Raw genomic sequence first — 25,412 nt, forward strand, 5'->3', positions numbered from 1 at the left:
AGATGAGTGTGGATGTTTGTTTCCCTGGGGATGAGCAGCAGCAGCACACCTTGTGACACCGTTACTTGTCCCTGGGGAACTCCCATGCCATGCGAGCTCTCGTGTGCAGCAGGTTACCCCAGATGGGGTAGTGGAAGTAGAGGCCAGTGACTGTTCTGGTTCCAGCAGCCTTACCTGGAGTCCTGGGGGCTTCCTGGAGCTGCAGCCACAGTAGGAAGACTGGCCAGCAGCCACAGTCTCTATCCAGCTGGTCAGGCTCCAGTTTTGGGTGGTGTGTGCCAGGGGTGGGTGTACGTGCACCCCTCAGCATGGCAGTGCACCCCCTACAAAAAGGCGCTACCAACACTGTCGGCAACACCTGTGAGTGGTCGCTGCTCGCCACCTCACTACCAACACTTCCGGCAGCGTCTGCAAGTGGTCAGTGATCCCCACTGGCCACTGCCAATGCTGCTGACAGCAGCTGCGGGTGGTCGCCGACCGTTGGTTGGCACTCACCCCCACACCCCCTCACTGCCGATAGCACTGGCGGAGTCTGCGGGAGCTCCTGAGGTTACCACCACCGCACTCCTGCCACCACCATGACCTCCAGCTGCCAGGGGCATGAGTCATTCATGATGAGTGCTGCCACCATGTGTGCCACAGTCCTTTCTTCAGTGTGGGTTTTTTTGACTCCGGATCTCCCGGGCCAACCCCCCACCCCCTCCCTCACTGCAAAGTAGCAGTGCAGGGAACGTCTGCATGTGTGGTGTGGGGCGCTGCAGATGGGTCTGCAGTGCCACATGTCTGTACTTGCCTGGTCTGGATGTGACCCACGGTTTTCTCTTCTCCAGACTAAAAAAGCCTAGTTCCCTCAGCCTGTTCTCGAAAGTCATGTGACCCAGCCCCCTCATCAAATTGGACTCTCTCCAATTTGTCCACATCCTTTCTATAGTGGGGGGCCCAAAACTAGACAAAATACTCCAGATGTGGCCTCAGCATTGCCAAATACAGGGGAATAATCACTTGCTTTGATCTGCTGGCCATGCTACTTCTAATGGAGCCCAGTTTGCTGTTAGCCTTCTTGGCAACAAGGGCACATTGTTGCCTCATACTCAATTCACTGACCACTTTAACCCTCAGGTCTTTTTCTGCAGAGCTGCTGCTTAGCCAATTTGCCCCAGCCTGTAATGGTGTATAGAATTGTTCCAACTTAAGTACAGGACTTTGTACTTGTCCTTACTGAACTTCATGACATTTCTTTTGGTCCACTATCCCAATTTGTTGAGGTCTCTCTGAATCCTAGCCCTAACCTCCGGTGCATCTACTACCCCACCCAGCTTGGTGTTATCTGCAACCTTGCTAAAGATGCACTCACCCCATCTTCTAGGTCATTGATGAATTTGCAAGTTGTATCATCTTTCATTTGGCTTAGCACCTTTGAGGATCACACTTCGCTCACAAGGATGAAACCTATCACTTCTTGTATATACTTTCATATATACACTCATAAAAGTAAAGCCCTTTAAGGATTGCACTTTAAGGGTACTTAAGCAAATTATGGGTAACTGGACTTTCTACAGATTGCTGACCATATTTGGTGAACTAGATTACACATTTGGTCCTCAGGCAGCCTAGAGTGGTCTTTCCAAGATTGTTGCTTCACTTCATGACTGGAATATCTATTAGCTATTATTGTACAGAACTCTGGGGTTAGTGGATTTGTATAGATGTGAATCATAGCTCCTCCCAGAAATGCCTCATTTATCTGAAGCCAACTGTCAACAAACAATTCTAGTTATGTAGGATGTTCTTTTCTCTATGGCATAATGAGCTCTAGGAGCACTATAACAAGTAGAGATTGTTTTATGTTGGAACAGCCAATATTTTTTCTTGTGCTTCATACACGTAAGTGAATACCATGTAACAAATGCCAAGAATTAAATGATAATTCATTGCTTACTAAATTAACCTGGATGCCATACAGGGCAACATTACAAGGAAATAGCTTTAAACAAAGCATGAAGGAAGCTGATATACTTGTGCTATCAAGTATTTGCATATCACGTGGAGAAGCTTTGAGACAAAACTTACAAAGCCAAATTCATATCTAGTTCAGTTCCATCCTAGGCAACAGAGTAACAACAGGAATGAATTTGGTCTTTGTACAATCCAATTGCCATTGCATTGAAAGGGATATAGGCCAGCATAAAATGTAGCCTCCAGGTCTTCTAGGAACACAGAATCTGCTATACTGGATCCAACTCAACATCTATCTCATATGGTATTCTGTCTCAGGCAGTGGTCAGTGCCAAATGCTTCAAAAAAGGACTTAGGAACCCTGCTGCAAGTAGATACAACATAATCTACTAAGCCTGACCCCCATATTGGGTCTTATTCTGAGTTCTACAGTCTAATCGCATTTTGCATGAAAACTCTATCCTTTTATCAGTTTCAAATTTGCCACACTAATTTATTTGAATGTTCACAACTTGTTGTTGTGTTACAAGGCAAAGTAAAGAGAAACCTTTGGGATAGTGTCTTCATGCCAGCTGTTTAGTCAACCAAATTCTTTAATGTGGAATTCCCAATATAGATAAAAATCCTTTACTTTCAGATACTAGTACACAGCAGTAACACATGCAATTTAGTTCCCTTGTATAGTTTTATAAAATAGAGAAAGAGAATAACAAAATCCTTTCGTTGGTACACTACCAAATTTATGAAAAAAAACACATTCTGGTTCATCAATGAATTGTTGTAATCTTTTTTCTTAAAATATCAATGGACAGGATACAAAATATTTGGACCACACTGTGTGTGTGTGTTTGTGTGTGTGTGTGTGTGTGTATTTGAAAGAAAAAAAAATAAGTGTCTTGCCTGCACAGCCCAGAGGTAGTCCAATCTTAACTTCAAATCCACCTGCCTGGAATGAAGAGCCAAAGCACAGGAGAACAGTAGAATGGCTAATATAGGTTCATAGCCACGCTTATAAAAGGAACCACCCCTTTAAAAAGAATGAAAGGACACAATTAGTACAGATTTTTTTAAAGTGAAAACTTGATCTCATTTCTTGAATGACTAGTGAAATACTGTGCATCTCCTGAAACACTCTTCTAGGGCCTGGTTTTCAAAACCATCCTCTGAAGAACAAGATACTTTAGGTTGGACACCCCAAAATCACTTGCCCTTTTTGAAAATGGATACTGCCATATACATGGAGTGTCAGTGAAAGAGGCACCTACTGCAGTAAGTATGATCGCTATATTACGCCCAAAGCAAAAAATGCCTAACTACTCAATTTCTTGAATGTCTTACCTGACAAGATATCTATGAATAATATGATCACTATTATGCTAAGTTTACAAGCTGAGTATTATTATTTCCCCAGAGATGCTGACTTAATTCCACTTAACACAACAGTAGAATGCTATAAGGACAGCAGTAATAAAATGGGAGTAGACACAGTTTTGAATTATATAGCCTTTTCCTTAATTTTGCAGGTCACTTACCCAACTGCTTTTCTGTACCCACTGAGTTCCAAAATAACTATGTACAAAACTGTAACAAAAAGCAGGAGGATCATTTTTGGCAAGGAAGAGACGCGTAGAAATATTGCCAGAGTAAGAGTCCCCACGACACAGGAAAGGAAAGCATAATGGGCTGTGTCACATGGAAGTTCTTTCATTGTTTCATTCATTCCACCAGGAGAAATGATGACTATGGAACTGCTGGAATTAGTATTCCATAACCAAGGCATGCAGCCAATCTGGGGAAAAACAGAGGAGGAGGGGAAACCATTTAAAATGAAAACTTGATCAAAAGTGCAGCCTGTTTATAGCCCCCTTCACTCAATCAGATACAGACTAAAGGTCCCCAGATGTCTATTCCTCCCCCTTAACAAAGCTGTCTTTCTCCCTGGACATTTCCACCCTTGTTTCAGACAGGAGTCATTCTCTTTGTCCACTAGATGGCAGTGAGGCAAGAAGATTAAAATGTGAACCTTGAAAGCTCTTTTTCTTCACTCAGACAACAAAAGGGCCCAAGACAGCATCTACTTACCAAGAATTAAAAGCATTTTAATAAACAGTTACATGGCCTTTTGCTAGAAATGTTTTCATTCTCCCAGTGAAAGAAATCTGTTGATTATACATATTATTTAAACTCTACTGACTGAGTATATCCAGACTTGCAAAACAAAGTGATATTAGCAGTGCTGTATAACAGAACTGGATGAAAAACTGCTCTAATTCACTTGGGGAGCTAAGCTTGATTTATGTCAATAGCCATATTTGTATCAAATAGGATAGATACAGAACTCAGGATCCCTATCCCTGGTTATTTGTGAATCTCCATTTCCCTCTTCTTTCTAGGCTACATTCCCTTTGTCAGGAGAAGCAGAATCAAATTCTTCCAAAGCCAATGTCAGTGATGCATCAAATTCCACCAACCTGGAAAGTGAGGAATCCCAAGTAAAAGGCTTTGTTCCAATACATCAGGTGATTTTTATTACACATGAGTTTCTATCCTCCACCAATGGAGAGGATAGGAGTTAATTTTAGCTGGGAGAGAAGGGTGATATGGGATTAGAATACTAATGTTAATAAGCACCTCTACATAAATCCCAACTGTACTAACGCTTTTATTTTGAAGTGTATTATTAGACTTTTTCTAAATTCATATCATGCCATGAAATATATAAATGACAATCTGAAAGGTGATTAAGCAATATATTTTATAGGCAGTTTGTCATTTAAGAATATGAAGCATAACAGAGAAAGCATTAGGTATTAATACATAATAGCTGCCACTGTGAAATGAGGTCAGAGAGTGAAAAAAAAATTAAGATGATATTTTTCTCAAGGTCCTTTAAAATGCCAATTGCATTGTAGAAGGGCTAGCATCTCAAAACTAAAGAACATTTGGGAGTTTTGTAAATTATATACTATTCATCCAGCAAAACACCATCTGCTCTGTAACTTACATGAATGAAACCTCCATGCTTAAAACTCTCTGATTATGGAAAGCTCTAGAGGAGTTTTTCAGATAGTAATAGATTCCACTGGTAAAACATGTCAGCCAAACATTTAAAGATTTACACGTTAATCCCAGCTTCACTAAAATATAAAACTGGCTGAAAGACACAGTAGAGCAAAATGGAATAAGGCAAGTGGAGGAATGGGATAGGGGAGATGGGGAAGAATTCTAGTCCTTATTTATCTACCACTTTGCTATGTAGCCTTAGTCATAATCGTTTCTCTATCAGATTTTCACCATCTGTAAAACAGGGAATATAGCACTTGCTAATATCCTGTAATTGCTTACAGCTAGATCCACAAAGAGACTTAGACAGCTAACTGCCATAACACTCCCCTCTTTGATGTGTAATAAAAGAGTCTTGACACCTTACCCCAGGACAGAGTTTAGGGCTATAAATCCCACATGGAGTGAGATGTTTCTCTTCAGTTCAGAGCAAGTTCTGGACAGAATAGTACCATTTCTGCTTAGTGTTGTTTTTTTGGAATGTCTTTCCTTAGGTGCAGAATGCCCTCCATGCTTTGTATAAGGAGCCTCGGTACCTAAAACTGGATGTTGTGAATTCCACAAGGCAATGAGGTACCAAAATCACAGGCAGCACAATAATCAGTACTGTGACATTTAGGTTCCTATCATGGCTCTAACTCTTGGTGTTTCCATATTTTTATTTTAAAGATTTAAGGTATTCTAAAATAGCTACTTACAAATAAATGGAAATAGCTATTCTTATAAAGGGATGGAATTAAAATCACTTCAACTGCAGGCAAAAACTCTGTAGCCAAATTAGAGGATGTATTAGAAGTGGTTTTAAAGGCAATCAAAATTCCAAACATTTCCGTAGACATCTAAGTACCTCTTTTGGGGTTCACTGTGTGTGCAATTGAACCTTGCTAGCCATAAAACAGTGATTCTCAACCAGGGTGTCATGCCTCCCTGGGATGCCTTGAGATCCTTTCAAAGGGATGAGGTGCTGTTGGGTGTGCAAACATGATTCACAAGATAAACGCAGAGATTTCAAATAGGAATCCACAGTCTCAAAAGCACTCTGACTTTCTGTGGTCTGTCTGAATTTTTTGCAACAGAAAAATTTCTATATAAAATTTTCCCTAGGCCAAAAAAAACAAGTGAAAACTAAGAGCTGGCACTTTCTGAGGGGGGTCTTGAGTCTAACCAAAAATATCTCCAATCTAACCAGGGGTGCTTTGAGTCTAAAAAGGCTGAAAACCATTGTCATCAAGGTCATCAAAGTAAATGGCACTTTACATTACCAAAATGCTAATGCACACCAAGGGCCAGACTGTATTCCACCTATTAGGTTTCTAAATGAACTTAGGCACCTAAATTAAATTCTAGTCCACCCTGTTCAAGTCCTGAAAACAGGTAATATAAAAGGTGGGTGGGTCCTCCTCCTTCTGGCGGCTATTTTGTGACTCAGTCTTTAGAGTCAGATGATAGAATGTTACAACAGTAGATGCATTAATGGATTTACAGAGACTTGAACAAGGTGGATGAAAATTGTACTTAGGTGCTAAAATCCACTTACAATCTTAATAGGTGAAATAGAAGCTGGCCCCAAGTAATGAATACTCCTGTAAGGTAGGTAGGTAGATATTTTTCAGAGATTCATTTCAGAGAATCATTTCAGAGATTGTGAAACAGAGAGAAAAAAATCAAGCGATTTTCCTGAAATCCTAACTCTTTACAGTGCCTCCTTTTAACTTGGCTTTTTTAGTTGCACAAAGAATCTTTACACACCACATTTAACTGAAACCATTAGCCACCTTGTATTACATTTTTTTAAAAGCTTGATCAAAACCCAGTTAAGTTAATTAAAAGAATTTCATCAGCTTCAATGGAAACTGGATGAGGCCTACTATTATTTGCTTGATGAAGATAAAACGTGTGTGTGTGTGTGTGCGCGCATGTGTGTGTGTAAGTCCAAGTTTTCAAACACAGGTTCCTATATCAATGTTCCTAAATCCCTGCTCAAGCTGCTAGTAAAAGTGGCCTGATTTTCAAAATTGCTGAGCTCCTGAAATTTCTATTTTATCAGTAGTTTCCATTATATCAGAGTAGCTATACCAATTCATATGGCCTGATATGAACATTTCTATGGCCTTTAATCTACAGAATGAACCTTATAACTTACTAGTAGTTTTACTACTGATATCTGAACATCATCTTAGACTCATAGCAATAAAAGTTTAAAGCTAAACACAGTGCTATACAATTTCTATGAATATATTTACATTTTTAATCTGTGAGTGTGAATAAGAGTGAATGTTAATAGGTTAAGCTGTGGGGCCTAAGTGCAATGTAGAATAGATTGCTCTTAAACATAATGGTTGAGCTACATAATACTGGATTGATAGACTCACCACACATCCTTGCGCCACAGAGTAAATTAAGATCACAATGAAAATACACAAAATGGTACGAATTTGTATTGTCAGGCACCCTGGAAAACACTGAAGGAGGGGGAAAAAAGATATTAAATTGGATAGTCTAAATTTAAAAAATATAAAAGAGATCTTTTCTTATTTGCAAGGGCATCATATAAAATAAATAATAAATAGGTAAATACGCCTGTTTTGTCCATTACAAAATAAGCATAACATTATAATTGTGAGCACACAATAAGCACAGAAATTTTTTTTTCAACAAAAGTGAAAATTAATTTGTAAATCATTTCCCACTACAGTTAAAAATGTAATTTCATTTTATTTTAGGATATTTGCTTACAGTAATTACACCAAGCTAATTTGTAGCATTCTGCATTTTTCACATGGAACAAGAAAATATAACTCTGGTTTGTGAACAGGATGGAAAGTCAAGAGGACAAACTGAGCATGAAGTACTATATTTGCTGCCCCCTTATGGACTTGATCCTGCATCACTCGAGACAATAGGATTTTTCCATTTATTTGCTTTAATAGAAGCAGGATCAAATCCTATGGAACAAAGAAGTTACAGTGGGATACACTATTTTTTCTTTAGAAGATGTAAATTCATCTGGGCTGCTTTTGGGCTAGGGGTAGTGGTGGTAAAGGAAAACCCATGCTGGGCAGAGAGATACTGTGTAAAATTCCAGTAAGCATAGTATCTACTAGGCCTGCGCGAGTAGGCAGCTGTTCAATCTGGCTGCTTCGGATGCCAGGGATCTGATCCAGAGATCCAGACCGGGTTCCCACTTTGATCCGGCCGCAGCGGCTCTGAAGCTTCGGAGCCACCTTGGAGATCCGGCTATAGGGTATAATGGAGAATCAACGAAATATCTATAACTTTGTTGTTTTTTGTCTGATTTGGATAAACATTGCAGGAGTGGTAGCCTCTGCTTAGAGCATGAAACCTGCCATGTTTCAAGAAGATCAGTGCAGGGGTTTGGGGGAAACTGCACCTCAAGCTGCTGACAGGCAAAACTCGTGACATAGATGACCCTGTGTGTGTTAAGGGGCAGCAGGCTGAAAACTGCAGGGATCCCTGCACCTATCTTCTTGAAACTTGGCAGGTTTTGTGGCCTCACCAGGGGCTACCATCCCTGCAGTTTTCACCCCCTTGTGTGACACAGACGTGACATGAGTTTTGCTTTCAAGAATTTGGGGTGCAGTTCCCCCCAAACCCCTGCAGTGATCTTCTTGAAGCTTGGCAGGCTTCATGCTCTCAGCAGAGGCTACCACCCCTACAAATTTCAAAGTTATAGATATTTCATTGTTTCCCTACAGCTGGATCTCCGAAGCGGCTCCGAAACTTTTCCAAAGCGCTTCAGAAGCTCCAAACCACTTCGGAAAGCCTAAAGAAGCCAGCGCTTCGATCTGGACATGCTGCTTCAGATGCCGAAGCATCCGCAGCTTGTCTGGATCTGAAGCATGGTCCAAAGCCTCGCACAGCCCTAGTATCTACTTAACTACCTGAGACAGAAAAAAACATCATTTACACCTCACTTATGCAAGGGTCTTGTATGGGCATGTGCCTACAGAGAACAATGCTCTCCCCCTTTTATGTGTGAAGACATGGCCCCACTAGATTTACTGAAAGGATGTGAGACCCATAATTTGTGTCAATTTTGGATGAACTATACTTACCTGTGTTGCAAAACATAAGAACCCCACTTCAGTGGATGATCAACCACATTGTTCAATAGATCAAACTAGAATTGCATGTGTATAATATGATCTACAAATATATTGTAAATTTTGTTGGAGCATCCTCAGCGTCACCCTAACATATATCACTCCATAATCCCGTCATACGAAAGGAGATATATTGTCATTGTATGTAGTAGATGCTCCAGTTTTCAATGGAAGAAATTAAAGGATAATTTCCTTATCACTTCCAAAACCACTAACAGCAACAGTGAAATGCAGAAAAATGTTAAGCACAATTAAAAGATGAGCAAAAGGCAAAATGCAGGCCTTTTGCCACATTACATAAGCTTGTAATGTTATGGTATACACCTGGTACAAAGAACAGCACATTAAGCTACATGTTTAACTGGAAAGAAAACAAGCATAAGACAGACACATGGACAAGTTAAGGGTAGTTTCCTGAATTTCACAATATGAATATCGCAACCACTATGTTTTGTTAGCATAGCTTTTGGCATGTCATTGCCTTTGTTTGCCTTTGGCTTTTGAGTACTATTAGGTGGTTGTTAACTAATGAGTCACCATCAGATCTCTTAAATGGCAAGTAAATAACTCTTACTGTTATTTTACAGGAAACAGAGGCACAGAAAAAAGAGTGACTTGCTCAATGTTATACAGGAAATGAGTAGAGTACAGGAGTTCTGGCTCACAGCCCCATATAAGACAAAGCTGCTACTCAATTGCAACTGTTATAATACTTAAATTTCCATTTCTCTCTCTATTAGGCCTCTACCTTCTAAAACACTGAAAGCCTCTAGAGCAGGGGCTGTCAAGATGGGTACATGAGAAAGCCCTAGGGGTACGCGTGAGTGGGCAGGGACGGAGTGCCGTCACGCACCAGCCCGCGCAGGTGTTGCCTGGCAGGCCGGATGCAGAGGCTGGGGGAAGCCTGAACACGGTGACTCCTGATGCTCCCTGTTCGGCTAGGTCCTCCTTCCCACCCACTTTGTGTCCAGCCACTGGGAGTACACTGCTCTGCATCTGGCCGCCGAGGGTACACTGGTCCAAAAAGGTTGAAAACTCCTGCTATAAGTAATCTAGAGTATGGTCAAGTCCTACTGATCTTCATAACAAAAGGACAACCTTTAAATTTAAATTAGCCTCAAAAAATGTTTATAAAAAAGAAAGCTATCCAACAAACAGCATGAGCATTTGAGAGGCAGATATAGAACAACAGATGATGAGCTTCTGTGCCTCTCTGAAACAAGAGACTAACAAAATCACTCCCAAATAATTGTCTAAGTTCATAAAGATTTCCTCTTCACCAGATACTCTGTTAATTAAATTATTTATGTTTCCACAAAAACAATTACTCTCCCTTAGCCAAAGGGCATTTTTCTTAATTAAAAGGATTGTGTACTAATCAGCAGTGCTGATTAATTGTGTAGGTATATTGTCTTGATATTATCTGAAAAACTAAATCTACATTAACCCGGCAAGGTACTTCTTTTGCCTGAAAATGAGTGTTTGTAAATCCTTATCCTGACTTGGAACAAAGAATGTTCTCCTACAACTGTAGAATGTCCTTCTGCTGTTTTACTGGTTTGAAAATGATATCTTGGGTAATTAATTACAAGTAGCAGTTCTGATGAAGTCAGAGGATCCATGTATTAAGATGTTATCCATGGATGTCAATAGGAGCTTTTAGGGGGTGGTGGAAAAAAAGAAAAAATGATGCAGAATTGTGTATAGCGTAACCAGGGGATTCATAAGATCCTGATAACATTACAAATTAAGAGGTTGCAGGACTTAAAAAAACACAACACAAAAAATGTCCCCCAAACCCAGGAGCATGGGAAAAATTCAGCTGTTTCTGACAGAAATCCAAGTCTTGATGGTAAGGATTCAGAGAACGACAATGCATAGGGCTGGTGAAATAGGAATCCTTTTGTCCTGATATCAAGATTTACCCAGACATATTGCTCAAGTGCATGCCTATGAGTGAAGGAAAGGCTCCCTTATAGCAAGCCAGCTTTGGTGTTCACATATGTTGCTTGGTGTCCCTGTGTTGCTTTGATACATATTAGGCACATCAGGAAAAAAAGAAAGATTTCAGAACTAGATTTCTAACGCTCCAGCACTACGCAGTGTTCATTGGTGTCACGGCATTCCAAGTAAATAATGAAAAGTACAGAAACTGAAAGAAGAACAATCATAAAACCTCAAATCACTCACTTGTACTCGTGTGACATGAAGGTACATAATACAAGCCACTAGGAAGCATATGCAGAACACCAGGAGGACAAGGACTATGGTACTCCTAGAAGAAAAAAAAAAAAAAAGAAGAAATGAAGGAACGAAATTCCAGAGTACAGCAGTATTTGTGTTTTGTAGTGGCTTGGCTGATAAAGTGTTTTTACTACCTAGACAGAGGGAGCTCTCACAACTTTTTCTCTTGATCCATTTCCTTATGGTACTGCCTAAAACCCACTGCAGAAACTCATTCTCAGGAGGAACAATTTGATATTTTCTCTCAGATACAGTACATTTTAACAGATATACAATAATCAGTTTCTGCACCCTGTGGTATAGTGATAGCTGTGGCAGCAGTGGTGGCTATTTTTGTGCCCCTCAAAATTGGTACCAAGAGCTGGTGCCCTGCTCATCCATCCCTGCATTTTAAGATCCTAGTAGGGGAATCGAACTATATCCACAGTTGCCTCGGGAATGCATATTACTTTTTAATTACAGGTTAATACAGGATAGCCTAAACCACACCATCTAAAATAAAAAAAATTAACACAATTACTTAGTGTTTGAGGCTTGGCTACTCCATAACAGTTTCCAGATACATTCCAAGTCTTTGTGAGTAAAAAGCAGTGATAAAGGTCAGAGATATGTCTACTCAGTTACTAAAAAAAAACCCCGGACTAGATCTGGGGTAAAAGAGGGAAAGGGGCCAGGAGGCTTCCCTGGCTGACCGCAGAAATCCAGGGCAGCCTAAGGGCCAAAAGGGGAGCACATAAAAAGTGGAAACAGGGAGAGATCACCAAAGACGAATATACCTCCTCTGCTCGTGCTTGTAGGGAGGCAGTTAGACGGGCCAAAGCTACCATGGAGCTGAGGATGGCATCCCCAGTAAAGGAGAACAAGAAATTGTTTTTTAGATATATAGGGAGTAAAAGGAAGGCCCAGGGAGGAATAGGACCCCTGCTAAATGGGCAGAAACAATTGGTGACGGACAGGGGGGACAAGGCTGAACTCCTCAACGAGTTCTTTGCCTCAGTGTTCCTAAGTGAGGGGCACAACAAGTCTCTCACTGGGGTTGTAGAGAGGCAGCAGCAAGGTGCCAGACTGCCATGCGTAGACCCTGAGATGGTGCAGAGTCACTTGGAGGAACTGGATGCGTTTAAGTCAGCAGGCCCGGATGAGCTCCTTCCGAGGGTGCTGAAGGCATTGGCTGACATCATTGCAGAGCCACTGGCGGGAATATTTGAACGCTCGTGGTGCACGGGCCAAGTCCAGGAGGACTGGAAAAGGGAAAATGTGGTCCCTATTTTCAAGAAGGGGAGGAAGGAGGACCCCGGCAACTATAGACCAGTCAGTCTCACCCCCATCCTTGGTAAAGTCTTTGAAAAAATTATCAAGGCACACATATACGAGAGCCCGGCAGGACAAATTATGCTGAGGGGAAACCAGCACGGGTTCGTGGCAGGCAGATCGTGCCTGACCAATCTAGTCTCTTTTTATGACCGGGTTATGAAATGCCTGGACACAGGAGGAGGGGTGGATGTCGTATACTTAGACTTCAGGAAGGCCTTCAATACGGTATCCCACCCCATACTGGTGAACAAGTTAAGAGGCTGTGACTTGGATGACTACACAGTCCGGTGGGTGGCAAATTGGCTGGAGGGTCGCACCCAGAGAGTCGTGGTGGATGGGTCGGCTTTGACCTGGAAGGGTGTGGGCAGTGGGGTACTGCAGGGCTCGGTCCTTGGACCGATACTCTTTAATGTCTTCATCAGCGACTTGGACGAGGGAGTGAAATGTACTCTGTCCAAGTTTGCAGATGACACAAAACTATGGGGAGAAGTGGACACGTCGGAGGGCAGGGAACAGCTGCAAGCAGACCTGGACAGGTTAGACAAGTGGGCAGAAAACAACAGAATGCAGTTCAACAAGGAGAAATGCAAAGTGCTGCACGTAAGGAGAAAAAATGTCCAGCACACCTACAGCCTAGGGAATGACCTGCTGGGTGGCACGGAAGTGGAAAGGGATCTTGGAGTCCTAGTGGACTCCAAGATGAACATGAGTCGGCAGTGTGACGAAGCCATCAGAAAAGCCAATGGCACTTTATCGTGCAACAGCAGATGCATGACGAATAGGTCCAAGGAGGTGATACTTCCCCTCTATCGGGCGCTGGTCAGACCGCAGTTGGAGTACTGCGTGCAATTCTGGGCGCCACACTTCAAGAGGGATGCGGATAACCTGGAGAGGGTCCAGAGAAGGGCCACTCGTATGGTTAAGGGCCTGCAGACCAAGCCCTACGAGGAGAGACTAGAGAACCTGGACCTTTTCAGCCTCCGCAAGAGAAGGTTGAGAGGCGACCTTGTGGCTGCCTATAAGTTCATCACGGGGGGCACAGAAGGGAATTGGTGAGTATTTATTCACCAAAGCGCCCCCGGGGGTTACAAGAAATAATGGCCACAAGCTAGCAGAGAGCAGATTTAGACTGGACATTAGGAAGAACTTCTTCACAGTTCAAGTGGCCAAGGTCTGGAACGGGCTCCCAAGGGAGGTGGTGCTCTCCCCTATCCTGGGGGTCTTCAAGAGGAGGTTAGATGAGCATCTAGCTGGGGTCATCTAGACCCAGCACTCTTTCCTGCCTATGCAGGGGGTCGGACTCGATGATCTATTGAGGTCCCTTCCGGCCCTAACATCTATGAATCTATGAATCTTGGCCCCAATTTCTGTTGCTCCTATGATGCAACTGGAAGGCCTTCAGGCCTCATTTCTAAAGAGCCCCTAAGAAATTGAGGAAAACCTATAACAAACCCTCTCTCAGTCTTCCAAAGCAGAGTGCGAGGTTGAGGGAAAGAAGACATTGGTTGGGCTTTCCTGCATGATGGTGATCCTTGGTTACTGTAACAGGCTCCTGGGGATGTTGGCAGCCAGGGACAAGTTAGAGGGAGGAAAACAGTAGCTTAATATCACCTTTGGGACTTTTTCTGTAGTCTTACAACTATGACTCAGCCAGACCAAAAGATATGAGCCACTGCACATATGCCCTTTACTATCATGACTGAATAACAGCTGCTGTTGAAGGATTTTAAAACCAAACAGTGGAAGGAAAAGAATAACTACTGGGTGTGGTATTTTTTCAGATCACTATATAATCCTGATAAATGTTTCTGATTTCAAATTCATACAAAAATCTACAATAATGCAAGGATATTTTTGAATGGGTGATAATTTGGATGCCACCCACACATCTCTAGGTGCTACCACAAATAGGGCACATCTACACATGTATTAATGCACAGCAGTTACTGCACATTTAGTGCACATGAACCGGCACTACTGCACAGTAGTGCTGGTGCACACATTTTAGGTGATGCTACTGCACAGTAGACTAATACTACTGCAAACTAGCATGGCTTTTGCCTGCCAGGCTAGTAGAATTAGTCTACTGTGCTTGAAGCGTCTCATGTATATGTGCCCATAAATACTAAATAAATACTAAGCAGTAGTAGCACCAGCTGGCAGGCTCTGCTATGCTTTTGAAGCATTGACTTGTATTGTGGGTACAATATTATACTGTGTGTACAAATTCTCATCACAAAACAACGCAGGGGAGAGAGGGCATGTCATGAGCATTATAATCTGTGAGGGGCCTCAGTATACTCTCCTTTCCACCATTGGTCAGCTTGAGCAGACAGGGCCATAGTGTTTCATTTGTTCATTTCCTTTGGGGGTGCAAGTACCACTTGTCACAAAGCCTGAAAATGGCAGACCTTTTAATAAGCACCAGAGGCGGCAAAGCCCCCTTCCACCTTGTGTGCTCATGTAACAATGGGCCAATATCAGGGCTTAACAGTATCCTATATTAGTTTCTGAACTTTCCTCTGGGAACAGTTCTCTCTTATAATAAACATCAAGAACTTTCTTTCCTGCTCTCACTGTAACAATATAATTCTCTTCGTGACTCAGTTTGTCCCTGCAGGCCAGAATCCCGTCCATTATTACTTACTGCTTTTGACAATTTAAATAGCATTTCCAAGTTAAAAGTTTCATACATAGGGGAGGTGAGGACTCTTTTTACAATAATTTGCTTTTGCAAGGTTGTAGCACACTTGATGCTGTGATTATGTCAAAATTATACAAGGATATTGGCCAGGTCACTACTTAGAAGAAAGGTTGTCCAATAAAGCCACCCCAGGGTGCTGCAGGAAGCAATTCTAGCATTCTGTAGGCAGCACTTTTCTAAATGTATCAGTAACGAACAGTAGTGTAACTAGGATGGGGCAAGTGAGGGACCAGCCCCAGGTGCTGACTATAAGGGGGTGCCAGAATCATCCCTGGAAACTTTTACCATAGTAGGGGCAACTCTGTGCTATAGGAGCCAGGCAATACAACTCAGCAGTGCATATGTCATCAGCAGTGCATATGGAGGGCAGGGGCAAGTGGAATGGTGCTCCCCTCCTCCCCAAAGAGTTTTTCTCCCACTAGGTGCAGCCTATATTTTGGGATGGAAGCACCCTGCATCCCTCTACCCTTGGTGGTGAATGAGCTTACTACTATGCCTCTGGTAATGAACAAAAAGGTGTTCCACGGTGCTGCTCCATCGGTAGTTTGCCTCTGTCAGACCAGACGTTAAACTGAAGTTTTCACTAGCTGGTTATTAAAGAAGCAGCCCATCTTTTGAAGAATCAGTTGCAAACTATCATATTATATTGCCTACTCCAATTCATTCTGAAGCTTCAATAGCATCTGCTTTATTTTGTCACTTCCTATCCTAAACTGCTAGGTCCTGATGCTGGGCTCTACTTTGCAGGTAGGAATAGCAATTTCTGTGTATACTTTACCCATAATATTGAAATCTTTGGGAAGGGGGAAAGGGCTTTAGTTGATTGATCTTTGGAAACTGCTTTAAAAACCTCAGCTGAAAGATGATACAAACTTGAGACCATTAAATAATGACAGTATGAAACTTTCATTTAAAAACAAATTTCAAATAAATATTATTCTGACTGAAAAATTGAAAGCAGGAAACAGCTGAAGTTAGCATGGTATTTGCAAAGGCGTTCAGCTGTGGCCTTACTGGCCACACGAGTCCTAGTGATGTGATGAGAACAAGGTTAAACTAACAGGAAGTCCCTCTCTATAAAGGACATAAGCCAGGATATTTTTTATTCACTTGAAAATGTCTTCACCCAACATTATCTGTAATAACTCCTTAGGAAGCTGAAACAGAAATCTGATTATTTACCAAAGAAATAAATAATTATTCATATACATATGCTTGTGAGAGTCAGTGGCCATTGCTGAATTATGTGAATCAGCCAATAAACAAATAAAAATACAAACAATAAAAGAAACACAAAAATAAACTGTGCTCAATTAATCACCTGCAACTCAGAATACATCCACACTACAGTCAATAGCTGACTGCAGGTTACATAGACACACCTGAGTTAGATTTAGCTAGACAGCTTGTAGCTGAGGCAACACAGATTTCAGTACAGGCTAAAACACTAAACAAGAAGCTGGGTAAATATTCAGGGTTAGCTTGTGCTAAGCACTGTACTGTTACAGCTATGCTGCTAGAAGAACCAAAGGTAGCTAACTTAAAACTATCTTGGGCATGTCTTCATTCACAGACAAAGGTGTGGCTATTGCTACGTAGACCATACCCTAACTGATTTAATAAGTGTTCACATTGTTTTCCTTCAAACATATCTTCTACACTTGTGGGATTTAACCTTTTTGGCAGGTGTACCAGCCCTGAATGCCACTTTGATCTCTTTCCCTTACTCATTCTGCTGCTCTGCTTTTTGTTTCCTGACCTGTGCTCCCTACTAGGGCCGTTTGAAGCTTCAGTCCCTGATTCGATTCAGCAGAGAGTTGGCCCAATTTGGTGGCTGAATCTCTGAATCTGAATCAAATCGAATCGATCAGAGGACCCTTTAATCTCTCCAAATTGAATCAGAATCCTCCGAATCAATACGGAGAGATTCGGAAAGATCTGGTGATTTGGACATAGACACAGCTTTAAATGTTTTTTCTACATACCTCTAGGTAGCAGGTGGCTCGTGAGTGCTGCGATGCTGGGGCACATGGAGTGTCCCACAGGAGTGTGGGTAGCTCCTCAGCACGGTCGACAGCAGATCTGGAAGCGGACCAGAAGCACTTTTGGCCCACTTCTGGGTATGTTGGGGGCACCTCCACACCCGCCCGGCTCGGCAACTGGTGTCTCCTGGGTCTGGGTACTTCTGGTACCACTTTTGCTCCACTTTTTTGGTACCACTTTTGGTCCACTTCTGGGTTTGCCGCCGAGCATGCGGAGGACCTGCCCACGCTCCTGTGGAGGACCTGTCCACGCTCCTGTGGGATGCTCCATCCACCCCAGCATCAGTGTTCACAAGCCGCGCTGGTACCTCAAGGTATGTAGAAGAAACATTTAAAGCTGTGTCTATGTCTGAATTGCTGATTCTCCGAATCAGCATTGAATCTTCAGATTCAGATTTGGCCAGATTGAATCATGGACAATGATCTGAATCAACAAATCGAATGACTGTCCCTGATTCGGGCTGAATCCGAATCAAATAGGGCCCGCTTTGCACATCCCTACTCCCTACATGACCTGCTTTCTGCCCTATCTGTCACTGTGCTGCCTGTCCCTTCCCATAAAGAAGCTGCCTAAGCCACTTGTGGTGCTTGTACAGTAGTTTGCCTACCCCTGGTCTACACATTCATTACTGAGGGAGGGGAGGTGTTAATCATTGTACTTAGGCTACTGATAAAGAAAAGAAAGAGAAGAACAGATATTTGTTTTCAAAGAGCCAGATGAACACAGACAAATTGGGGAGACAAGGCTGATCATCAGATTTAGGATGTACCAATCTTGACCATATACTTTAGAATGGACATGTCAAATATTTTCTTTGGGTTTTCACTTTCTGTGCTTTGTTATAGGTAAAGTGTGTTTCAGTTTTCACTCCAGCGTATATTTGGCTGTGCTCTGAATGCAAATGTCAAAAGATACTTACTGTGGTATTATTAGAAGGTAGACAAGGCCAAATAAGGCAGCTAGAATTAGTGAAAGACCTACAGCACTGGTGAAGTATTCATCCTGAAGCTGGTGGTACTGCAAAAGAGAGGAGATGAATGAAGACAGTGAGCTGGAATATATAATTATTTCTTACTTTGAACACAGAACAGCATCTCATATCCTTCCCAATCTTTTACCTTTTCAAACTGGAATTATTTAGGATTGGTCTTTGCCCAAAAGTGAATTGATAGTTGAAGGCTTGAGGAAAAAAAGGTTTAGTCATTTTGAGTCAGAATGGGGAAAAAATAAATACACTGTTCCCATGACAAAAGTCCTTCCTGCCATTTTCAAACAGCTCTGCAGCTGTAACAGCTGAGGTAAGACTGGTAAAATATACCATGGAAATAGTTTTTATTGAGAGATATGGGTGAATGGTCCTGGAGTGATTGGTTTGGAATTAAACAAGTCACAAGGCTTAAAAAACAATGTGCTCCCCTGATGAAGAATAAAGAATATTAAATGCCATACTCCAACCTCAGTTACACTGGGGTAAATCTGGACTTGTTTTGCTCAATCAGATTAAACACTCCAGCTTTGAACTCCACATTAACTGAGGCTAGAATGTGGTGCTAAACTTGGAAAGCAGGGCATGTGCACCACTGTAAGATAGGCAGAGCCTATGCCAAGGACTCCATGCATACACAGTCCCTGACAGCTTGGTAAATTGTAAGAAGACTTGGGAAGGTGTATAACCAACAGCTCTATTAAAGTGCTCCTTGCAGGATGATCTCAGTTGTCTTCTAGTGCACAGAACAGAACTTTCTCATGATCTTTATCCAAAGAGTTTCAGATTATGGAGTTTGTGCACCACTGATCTTTTTCATTCCATATAACCCTCTTCTGCTCCCTTAAATAGAAGAAGGAGGCATAGAACTGGAAATGAATTCAATCTGATGGATAGTCCTTTACCTTTAGTCAGTGGTGACAACATATTCTTGACTACAAAATGCCTTACATGCAAAAAGAAAGAAACAAAAAAAACAAACAAAAAACCAAACAAACAAACAAAAAAGAAATCGAGAGCTACTGCTAAATTTGTTTATATCGCATGTCTTCTACTCTCCTTACTTTAAAAAAATACCCAGATGAGTTGGGGATAAATACTTTAGAGTTAAGGTTCTATTCTTCAGTGAAATCAATGGAGTTCCTGTTAGGTTACAACCACGTGCATGAGGGATGACCAGAATGTGGTTGAGAGTATTAGGTCTATAACTCTAATTTTTCTAGCATCCTGTATCAGAGCCATAAACTGAAGAAAGCTTTGGTATGTGGCTCTCCCCTCACCTGGTAGCTGTCTACCATCCTGAATAGTTGGTAGAATAGGGAGTAGGACACAAATGGAGTAGGGCACTAGGTAGAAACTTGACAGTTTAGGACAGCCCAGAGCCAAGGCTTCCAGCTTCACAGAAATTCTGAAGAAAAAAATAAAATGTAGCCTTTCTAGAGTGGCATCATAGAGAGTCTGTATGAGTGATTGTGCATCCCGTAAATGGGATTCCCAGGACTTCAGGATGGGCTCTTTGGATTACTACACAATATAAGTAATTTAATTGCTACTGTCCCAATGGAATGACAAGAAAGCAACTCAACAAAGGAGACCTCACTGAGATCTCCTTCCAACAAACTTCCTCTCTTCCCCTGTCCCTGAAGAGCATCTTCCACAAGAAGGGGGAGGTAAAATCCATTTGTTGGTTCAGACAGAGCCCCCATAATATTATTTCAAAATAGTGAGAAAAATGTGGCCCTTCTCTAAGAAGGTACAACTCCACTGACCCATTGTCTCTGAAGAGTGAAATTAGTAAAAGGATCACTTACTTTATGTTCACGTTCAATTTGTTTATACTTCAGGGTAATAAAATTCAAGTCAGCCATCTCAGACTCAGTTTGCCGGGCCTCTATCAAACGGCTGATGTATCTGTTTACTCGAGTTCCTGGAGTGTTGTATACAACATTTGTAGAAAAGGAGGAACGATTCCTGAGTTTTTCAGAGGCTGTCCTTAACGCTCTCCTCTGCAGCAGCAATGAAAAGAAGAGGATGGTTGGTTGCTCTTCACAGAACAGATGTTATTAAAACTGGAAATGTCTCTATTAGACACAGAATGAAAAAAGTACTGGCAGACTCAAGACCATGATCCTCAGCTTGAGAGTCCATCCTCTGTGCCAAGGCTTCTTGCTGTATTTCTACTACTAAAGTCAGAAATCCAGAGCCAGGAAAAAAAAAAAAAAAGATAAGACACAGCTCTTATACCAACATGTTTGTAGGTTAACTGAAATTTAAGTTTAAATTTATCAGATGAGATTCTGACTTCATTAACATTAGTGGCAAAGCTCCTATTGACTTCAACTGGTCCTGAACATCACTTCTGATCCTTGAGAATTGTCATTATTTATTGTGCTCCCCAAAAATTTGCTCTGCCACTGTGAACAGCAAACTTCCTTGCAGTTTTCAAGGATGTGCATCTGTACATCTTGTGTAATGACAGCAGGTGACTTTGAATATTTTTATGCCACAAATGTAGTCACAGATAGAAAGTTTTAAAAGCTATTTTTTAAAATTACTGTTCCTATATTACCATTTTTCTTTTGTTACTCACTCCACATATATATGTTTGTATCCTGCCCCCAACTGAGACACTGACAGGTAGAGATGTAGAGAAACAACACCAAAGGCACTTAGGGCTAGACCCAATAATAGACTACATTACCCAAGGGAAGGCTAAAGCAGAAGGGGGGGGGGGGGCAGTGTCCTGGATGTCCCGGTTTTTCTTATGGTCACCTACTGTTACGAGCCTAGAGCTTTGTTTCTGCAGATGTCAAGATGCCCTACCTGGGAAGCCTGGCAGCTAGTTCACACCTAATTACAACTGTCCTGCTGAGGCATTTCTAACACTGACAGAAGTAGTACCCTCACAAAATGTGTCATTTTATAGTGAGGCCAGAGGATGATGAGGAGAGAATGGCACCCACCTTTCTATAACAGCCTTCTGGTTAAATGATTTGCCCAAGAAGTGGGAAACTTGGGTTCAATTCCCTCTTCCACCTAGGGAGTGAAGTGGTCAAACCTATATCTCCTACCACAATGGAGAGTATGTAGGGTGGGGTATTGTCCACCATTTCAAATGAAACTGCTCCACTCAGCTGCAAAGAATTCAGGATGTATATAGCTAGAAAGCACAAAAGCAAGTGAGAGAAAACATATCTCTGGTTTAGTGGTAATCACTCCCACTGGGGCAGAGATCATTGGCTCTGGTTTCTATTCTCAAGGCTGATTTTACATTAAACGATCATTAGTGTAGGTGACTGGAACCAAGCACTTCCACATGTGTGGAGGATATCCTACCCAGAGATTAGGTCTTGTGGTCTCGTTCTGGCCCTGTGATTTCTGAATTCTTTGCTGTAAGGTGGCACAGCTTCATTTTGTCCCCTCCTCCCACTAGCCTACGTTAAAGCCTGGATGTTAGGACACTCTCCTGGTAGTTGCTAGATGTGGGTTGAAACCCTTCAGGCTGAAAAGAAAATTATGTCCAAGTCCCCCATTTCTACAGTCTAATCACTAGAATGTCATATAAAAGTTTGGCAGTACCATGACCACTCCTTTTTGAAAGCACGGAGTTAGGTGGCCATTCTCAGGACAGCATTCTAGGCTGTGGATTGTAACTGGGCAGAGGCACTTCTGCAGCCCTGACAGAGATGCCTAAGCCCTGGAGGGATCCAGGAGTTCAGACATGCCCTGAGTTTATTGTATGCTACTGACTAATCTTACAGGGCGCTTCAGTCAGCATACAAATTATTTGGATTCTATTCTGAAGGTCCTAACTCTTCCCATGCACAATGTATTGTAAACTGAGATGCCTAGCAGAGATTTCTGGATTCTACTCTGACACTGAAGCATCAGAAAGTTAGGAGCCATAGTGCCCAACTTCTGGACATCCAAGTCTTCTGTTAGATCTAGCTCTTTGTGCCCATTGCCATTGATTATGCTCAGTAAAATCTCATACATATAGTCATAGCATTACCTTTTGCCTAGGGTTTCTGTCTAGTTTATACCTGTACAGACAAGCTTAGGTTGTTTTGACATGATCAGAAGAATTTTGCTATTACCAAACAAGTGCAAGTTAATGCATTCAGAAATAACAAAGCCTCTCAAACAAAAAATTGTCTACCACCTACGATAAAACTGGAAGCATCTTCACGGTCACTATCAGCAACTTAATAAAAAGATACAAGGTGCAATTAATGTTTGCACTGTTCAGAGTAATCAATTCTGAATAACCCATTCAAAAAACCCCATCAACATCTTTATCAGCTATTTTAAGATTCTCTCTCAAAGTCACAATTCAGAGGAAAAAGGTGATCAAAAAGATGCTGAGCATGGATACAGTAATTCAGTATTAAGAGAAGTTTACATTTGTATTGGACATATGAAGCAAGTGTAATTGAATTTCTAAAAACCCAAAAATGTAGTTTAGCAGGCGGTTAAAGAACACATACAAACATACTCCCCTGCACAGAGGATTTGGGTAACCAAACCAGACCAGTGGTTTATGATGTGGTCCCTGATAAATACAGGAAGAGACTCCACAGCACAGGGTAAAATACCTTTCAAATTCTTCTTTCAGTGTTTTCTGGCTGCCGTGTATAAAATCTATATAACAACTGCATGCATCAATGTTTCTATTTCTGTCTTGCTTTATGCAGATTATGTGCTAGTAATGTCAGAATCCCAGATAGCTCTCCAAAAGTTATTTAATGCCTTTCAGTAGTATTGTTTTTCAAACAGCTTGGAAACCCAAACTGTTAAATACAAATTACTGTTTTGAGGAACAAAAGGAGGAAACAAGTATGGATTTACAGAAAAAGAAATTAGAGGTGGTATCCTCATTTAAATATGTGGGAATTTTTTCAATACAAAAAAATCTGATCTGGAATAAACACATCAAAAGCATAAGCATTTGTCCTTTTATCCTTTTACAGTAACAACAGTAAAAGCGTACTGGCATCACTAAAGGTCTATAGATCTAAGGGAGAGTCCATTTTATTGTATGGAGCACAACTATGGAGTGCTGACCCCATGGTTCATTAAAAAATGAAATAAAGAACATTTTAATTATTTTTGAAGGCAGCTTTTATCTGTACCATATTCTGTGACAAAGTGTCTCACATAATCTGAAACAGGGCCATTTAATTTGAGTACTTGAGCTCAATTAAGAACTATAAATTATTGGATAAAATTTAGAGCCTGTATCCCTATCAGATACCATAAGAAGTACATTTAAAAGCCTCTCCTCTTCCAAATAAACCCTTATTTGGATGATTAAATAACCTTTAGATTCTCCTCCAGATGAACAACCTGAGAAATGTGCTGACATTGACCCAATATTGCCTCTATGCTTAAAACAAGTTATAATTTAAGAATTAAAGATGTCACTGTGCAGACACACATATGCAGGCAGCATGATTTACTTGAACTTACCCTTTTTTTAGATGAGTAAAGCACTCTTTTGGCTTAGAAACCTATCTATGTGAATTACGAAACAACAAACAATGCGAAGCCATTACCAGACTGCAATTCACTCAAGATATACAGCCATTGCAAGCAGGTGGTGTTAGACTAGATATACAGAGCTAATACATTCTTGCAGGTAGAATGAGATAGACTAGTTTAATCATTATTTGTGGACTTGCTCATTCTTTGAAGAAATGAGGTAAATGGATCTGTTCAGTGGTGGAAAATGTTAAATATTGGACTAATGAGGGAAAAAAACCAGCTCCTCTCTAACAGCTTACAGCCTGGCCTACGCTTCCTAGGTGCATGTATTTGCATTACTTGCACAAAAAATAAAGGCTGAAATCAAATTTCCCTGCTCTGTTCTATATTCTGCCTTTGTATATTGTTTCATATTATCTGTTTTTGTATTAGAGTTTACAATATATCTGTATATATGTTTTAATTTTGTTTCAACAGGTAGTATGTGTAAACTTATCGTATGCTTTTAACAATAAACAAATTATACAATTTTATTATCACTGTTATTGTATTGTTTTAGCAAACGCTATACATAAAGTATTACTATTACTACTATATAAAATATAGTCTTGCTTTACATGATTGAGATAACTAAACATCCTATCCAAAACTTCTGAGGTAAGAAGAACAAGTTATTTCTATTATTTCTGCCAATTTTGTTAATCATGACAGTTGCCCTTATTTGCTAAAACTGAAGTAAAAAAAAACCCAACACATTAAATATTTCAGCCTTCTCTGAATTATTCATTACAAGATTGTCCTCTTGATTCAACAGAGTACCAACACTTTTCGTAGACCTTTTACTTCTACCATAGTTGTAGAACAGTTTTTTGTTTCCTTGTACATCCTTTTAGCTGCATCTCCACTTGCACCTGGACTTTCTTGATATTCTCACTGCATGGCCATGTGACAATTATAATCATCCCAAGTTATACTGACAAATTTGCATTTTTTGAAAGATTTATTTTTGAGTTCCAGTTAATTGAAGCGGTCTCTGTTTACCCAGACTAGTCTCTTGCTGCAATTCTTATCCTGTCTTCACATCAGGATACCCTGTCTTCACATCAGGATACCCTGCTCTTTCACCATATTAAGGGTGCAACTAGCTCTCTTGGACTCCTTTTCCTCTCAGACTTGCCTCCCATGGGATCCTGCCCACCAGCTCCCTGAATTTGTTAAAGTCTGCTGTTCTGAAGTCCAATGCCTTTATTCTGTTGCTCTCCTTCCTTCTGTACGCTGGAATTTTGAATTCTTTCATTTTACAGTCACTGTCACCCAAGCTGCAGTTGCCTTTTTCCTTCCTATTCTTTGACCAACTCATTCCTATTTGTGAGCAGTGAATCACGAAGATCTTTTGAACTAGCCAGTTTCTCCACCATTTATACCAAAATACACCATCTATACCCAGACACGCTCCAAAAACTTGCTGGACTGACTGTTTACTGCTGTGTTATCC

The 25,412-nt window shown here is 41.2% G+C and overlaps 1 protein-coding gene across 1 annotated transcript in view; it reads right to left on the reverse strand.

Annotated features, from left to right (window-relative positions):
* Positions 1-25,412, reverse strand: part of ADCY1 (adenylate cyclase 1) — a 278,084-nt gene that overhangs the window by 46,942 nt on the left and 205,730 nt on the right. The window contains exons 9-14 of the mRNA XM_059728633.1: positions 20,245-20,439; positions 18,368-18,465; positions 11,334-11,418; positions 7,392-7,481; positions 3,489-3,745; positions 2,857-2,983 (exon numbers count right to left, since the gene is read on the reverse strand). Coding sequence (XP_059584616.1) covers positions 2,857-2,983; positions 3,489-3,745; positions 7,392-7,481; positions 11,334-11,418; positions 18,368-18,465; positions 20,245-20,439 — 852 coding nt within the window. The remainder of the gene's footprint in view (positions 1-2,856; positions 2,984-3,488; positions 3,746-7,391; positions 7,482-11,333; positions 11,419-18,367; positions 18,466-20,244; positions 20,440-25,412) is intronic.

Source organism: Alligator mississippiensis, chromosome 5 (assembly GCF_030867095.1).
Source record: "Alligator mississippiensis isolate rAllMis1 chromosome 5, rAllMis1, whole genome shotgun sequence".
Lineage (NCBI taxonomy): Eukaryota > Metazoa > Chordata > Crocodylia > Alligatoridae > Alligator > Alligator mississippiensis.